General features: G+C 47.3%; 1 protein-coding gene across 1 annotated transcript in view; it reads left to right on the top strand.

The window, feature by feature from the left end:
• The window catches only part of SLC24A2 (solute carrier family 24 member 2), a 217,701-nt gene that overhangs the window by 174,130 nt on the left and 38,441 nt on the right, over nt 1–5,130 (top strand). Inside the window, 1 exon segment of the mRNA XM_014463772.2 lies at nt 2,387–2,505. Coding sequence (XP_014319258.1) covers nt 2,387–2,505 — 119 coding nt within the window.

The raw sequence follows: 5,130 nt of genomic DNA, 5'->3' as shown, positions 1-5,130 counted from the left end.
CTGCCAATCACGTGGGTGAGTGCAGGGAGACCTGGTCCAGGGCCCTTCCTGGAGTGCGTGGAGGGGAGCGGAGAGCAGGACCCCGTGCGCCCCTGACTCAGCACCGACACAGACCCCTGCAGCTCAGCCCTGTCCTGAGTGTCGGGTGGGTACAGGCCATGGGTAGACACTCAGGCCATGGGTAGACACTCTGTGTCTCCTGCCCTAGGGGAACACCAAGAAGAAGAAAATGATTCTGTGAGGAACCTGAAATAAAGCCAGCTCCTAACCCAGGCATCTCCCTTGAAGACTAGAAAATCACTGTACTCTAGGGATGCCACATAAAGAGGACACACACACACACACCCATCATTGACTATTTAACAAGAAGTGAGAGAGCACCTCTCCTGAAGTTCTTGCCTGGTAACCAAATTTTATGTGTATGACATCGCATACAGCACACCCACTGAATTACCAGCTGGTTTACTTGGTGACTCCTAACTGAGTGGCAGGGTCCCTGCCAGATGCCACAGCCTCCCCTTTCTCAGGAAGTCCACAATACTACTAGCCCAGGTCTTTTCTGGCTAACTTTTTCTGAGCTCCTATGTGGCTAGATGAGGACATTCAGGCATCTTATCTTAACTGGGAACATGTTCCTCCTCTCCTGTCTGTAACTGTAATAGAGCTCTCTCATTCTAAATTCAAACTAAATTTAGCCTAATCTGGATCTATGCTATAAATGATGCTATTGCCCAAGATACCAAAATTATCTGCAGACAAAATTCAACAGTGTTGCATTCAAAATACATGTGACTCCTTAGAAGAGTTTCTGTCTCTCCTGTTATCTTACTTACAGCTCAGGGGAAACCTTTGGCCAAGAAATAGTCAAGATGCTATTGGGTATGAAGGAGAAAAAAAAAAGCTGGAAGGACATACATTAAAATATGAATAATAGCTACTTCTTGGGGTTGGATTATGAATTATATCTTTTTTTCTCTGCTTGTTTATGCTTCTGTGAACTCGGACTAATTGTTTGGAATTAACATATCTTGCTTTTGTATTCTAAAAATGCAAAGCCACAGCACAAAAGCCTAACTGCATAGGCTGAGTTTTGCTTCTGATATTTAAGTTCAGTTACACAAGCTATTTTTCTGCACCACTTGTTGATTTTTGTGGAATAAGGCAGCTTGCAGTACAAGACTTAGATGCCTGGGTTCAGTCCCAGTCCTTCTCCTAATGACTGGCTGACCTTAGACTTGGGTTTAACCCTTCATGAGAAGGTAGGACACATAACTCCAAGGATGCTCCTGTGCAGACTGGTCTCTGAACAACTTTATAACTAAAAAAAAACAGTTACAAAATCTATGTTCAAAATCTTTTCAAAGTGAGTCCCAGTTTTTTTCACACGTTCTTTGGTGCTGAGATCCCAGCCTGCCATGTAAAAGCACAGCATTAGCTAAGACGTACTCGGCTAGGTATCGTGCCTGGGAGGTTGTTTATTCTCATCTGTTCATGTCTTTTCTTGGGCATCTTAACTCCATTTTGGTACCCAGCACCCTGCGTTGCTAGGGTCAAGTTTGACCATTGCAGGCCTATCCTAAAGTTGTCTTACTTCAGCCAATAGACGCCCCAAAGCAGAGTGTTTCTTTTCCCCCAGCCTTAGTATATTTTAGTTTAATAAATAACTGGGCCAAGCTTCTGGGATAAACTGGCGTAGCCACACACAGCAGATCATCACATGCATGTCACTGTCACTACTAAAATCATAGGAAGATAAAAATAAATTTGAATTTCTATGGCTTTCCATATATAAATATTTTATGCCTCTATGTTTCACAAGTAAATACATAAATGAACAAACATTTCCCTGTGATTTCCAAAATTTGGCCACTTCAAATCCAACAATTTTGCTGTAGCTCTCCAATTACTTTGTGTGATGTTTTACCAGCGAGAGAAATTGTTGGTTCTTCTGAAGTTGCTAGAAAAACAAGCATTTGATACTCAGTGAGCAGCCTGCCACTCTCGTGTCTGATACCGATGGGTATTCTGGTGCTCCCGGCGGCCCTGACACTGAACCACACGGCTCCATGGTCTCCCGAAGTCCAAGACTCTACCCAGCACGGCCAGAGGGTCTGGGAAACTCCTAACCTCCTCCCGCTGAAGGCACGGCAGACCTGGCTGGTGCCTGCACAGCTTGCCTGGTGCAGGAGGGCTGAGTCTGCTAGAACGCCCGGGGAGGAATGGTACAAACCTTCGCCGCTTGGTGCAACCCCAGCCTTATCTCCCCTCAGAAACCACCATCAATCGTCTGTCTCCCTTGGCCAGTATTTTAGGTGTTCTTTCCAGTATGGCCCTTACCCCATTGATGCCATTTGCTTTCTTTGTGTGTGTCCCCATTATGTCACAGAAAAAATCGAGCTCCCAAACAGCACCAGCACGGAAGTTGAAATGACGCCATCCAGTGATGCTTCAGAGCCCGTGCAGAACGGCAACCTCTCCCACGGCATTGAAGCTGCGGAGGCCCAGGTACAGCTTCTGGTCATGGCCTTTCTGGGCTGCTGGGGTTGGTTTTGCGTGTGATGTCCTAGTAGAGTGGTCCGGAGCCCACCTTCTCCCTGGAGCCCAGCTCCCAGCGGGGAGGACCCAGGCCAGGTCTTACTTGTTCGTGTATGTACTTCCCAGCACCAGCCCAGGACCCTGCGTGCGTCACACTCTCCATGTACTGAATAAATACACATATTCTCTGAACCAGGGTTTCTCGGGGTGAGGTTGGAGGACTCAAGCATCAAATCATAAAAATATAGATCCTGCCCCCTCCGGTGTGTCCAGTGGTTAGAGCTTCAGCCACGCACCAAAGGATCGCGGGATGGATTCTCGGTCCAGGGCATGTACCTGGATTGCAGGTTCATTCCCCAGCCCCGCTTGGGGTGTGTGTGGGAGGCAATTGATGTGTGCCTGTGCCTCTCACATTGATGTTTCTCTCTCTCTCTCTCTCTCTCTCTCTCTCTCTCTCTCTCTCTGCCTCCCTTCCACTCTCTCTAAAAATCCATGGGGAAAAAATAGCCTCAGGTGAGGATTAATAACAACAACATGGAGATTCCCTGGACCTGATGAAACAGGATCCCTGGGAAGCAGCATTTTTGGACTTGCTTCCCAGGTGATTCATAGTGCATGATCAAGTTAGATAGCTGCTGTGGTCTGATCTTTTCTCTGTCTTTAAGGTCAGGATTACGTAACAGAGACACCACAGGAACCACACCTCCATGAGCCCTGTTTGGGCTCCTGCAGCTGAAAGTAATCAATATTGTCTGCCCTGATCGACCATTCAGCGGTGCAGCCAGGGGACAGCTGTTTGACCTGGTGGTTATACCCTGTGCCACAGATGTGGTGCTGGGCACTTTATATGTGTTCTCACCTTTAAAGCCCACAGCCGAACCCTAGCCAGTTTGGCTCAATGGATAGAATGTTGGGCTGTGGACTTGAAAGGTCCCAAGTTCATATGCCCGGGTTCAGGGCTCGGTCCCCAGTGGGGGGCGTGCAGGAGGCAGCCAATCAGTAATTCTCTATCATCATTGATGTTTCTATCTCTCTCTCCCTTCCTCTCTGAAATCAATAAAAATATTTTTTTAAAAATAAAAATAAATAAAGCCCACAGCCAAAGCTAGTCATTTAGTGTCTCCATGTTAGATGTGTTTGAGAAAGCTAAAGCTTCGCAAGATGAAGTAGTTACCCAGGATTACCTCGCTTGTAGGTGGCAGAGCTGAGATCTGATCTCAGGACTGTCCAAATATAGCACCTGCACTGCTTCCACCACGCAGCTCTGCCTCAGTACCGCAGTGGCTCAAAAAAAGCAGGCAGAAAGGAAAAGTAGGTGGTACTTGTCAGGTCTCTGGGTTTCATCTGGAATTTCTGAGGCATGGAGTCCCAAGCTCGCATTTTAATCAGGCACCTAGGCGGGTGTTTCTCAAACTTTAATATGCTTCCTGGGGGATGGTGTTAAAATTCAAATCTGCTGTTCTAACAAGCTCCCCGCGATCCTGATGTTGCTGGTCGAAGGACCACACTGAGTAGCACTATGCTAACGTCTGAGACCCACTTCTCTAGACAGGACTTTCCCAGTGAGCTGAAAAGCTTATGGTGCCCTCCGAGGAGCCCAGCTGCGGTGATGCAGCCCAGCACGCTCTTCCCCTGCATCCCAGGATGCACTGCGGCAGAGGGGCCTGCACTTAGGAAACGTGCTAATGCAAGGAAAGCCTCTTCGCATAAAGGAGAGTAAAGATGTGGAGCATATGTCATATACCTATTGGTCATTTGAATGTCTTCTTTGGAAAGATATCTATTTAAGTCCTTTGTCTATTTTTTAACCGGGATTTATTTTTAACTTTTTCTATTGAGTTGTAGGGGTTCCTTATATATTTTGGATATTAACCCCTTAAAAATATACGCCTTGCAAACATTTTCTCCCATTCCATAGGTTGCCTTTTCATTTTGGTAATTGTTTCCTTTGCTGTGCTTTTCACAATAAATACTTAAATCTTCACATCATACATGTTAAATATATAGGATTTTATTTGTCAGTGATGCCTCATGAAGCTGGGAAAATCAATAACTAAAGGAAAGGATAAGGAAGCAGCAGCTCTTTCTGCCCTTGTCTCCTCTGCCTCTGGGCTCTCACCCTCCTGCCCAGAGCCCTGTGGTCCCTCCGCATTAGCTCAGGGGTGAGCTGGCAGAGCGGCTTATGTCCACATGGATAAGCAGCATGTGGCAGCAGGAGCAAGGCCCCAAGGACATCTGGTTGCCCTTGGTGACGGCACAGTCACAGGTGTGTGGAGGGCAGCCGGGTTGCTGTGCCTCTCCATCTGGCTGGCAGAGGGACGTCTGTGCCCCCCACAAGGGAGCACCTTGCAACAGGGAAGTGAGAGAATCCCAACTGATCACTCTCTGAGCAAAGCTACAGCCCCCAGGTCTCACACAGGGAAACAGGACAGATCTGTTTCCCCTGATATGCTGAGAGCTCAAGGACAAAGAGCCACGACAGGCTGGCTGCCGAGCGACCTGGTAGTGAATTCCAGATCCACCAAGTTACCTAACCTCACGTTAGTTTCTTCATCTGCAAAGTACAGATAATAATAGTACCTGCCTCGTTAGGGT

Source organism: Myotis lucifugus, unplaced genomic scaffold, assembly GCF_000147115.1.
Source record: "Myotis lucifugus unplaced genomic scaffold, Myoluc2.0 scaffold_221, whole genome shotgun sequence".
Lineage (NCBI taxonomy): Eukaryota > Metazoa > Chordata > Mammalia > Chiroptera > Vespertilionidae > Myotis > Myotis lucifugus.
Note: the sequence above shows the minus strand (reverse complement) of the source record. Positions and strands in the feature narration are given on the sequence as shown.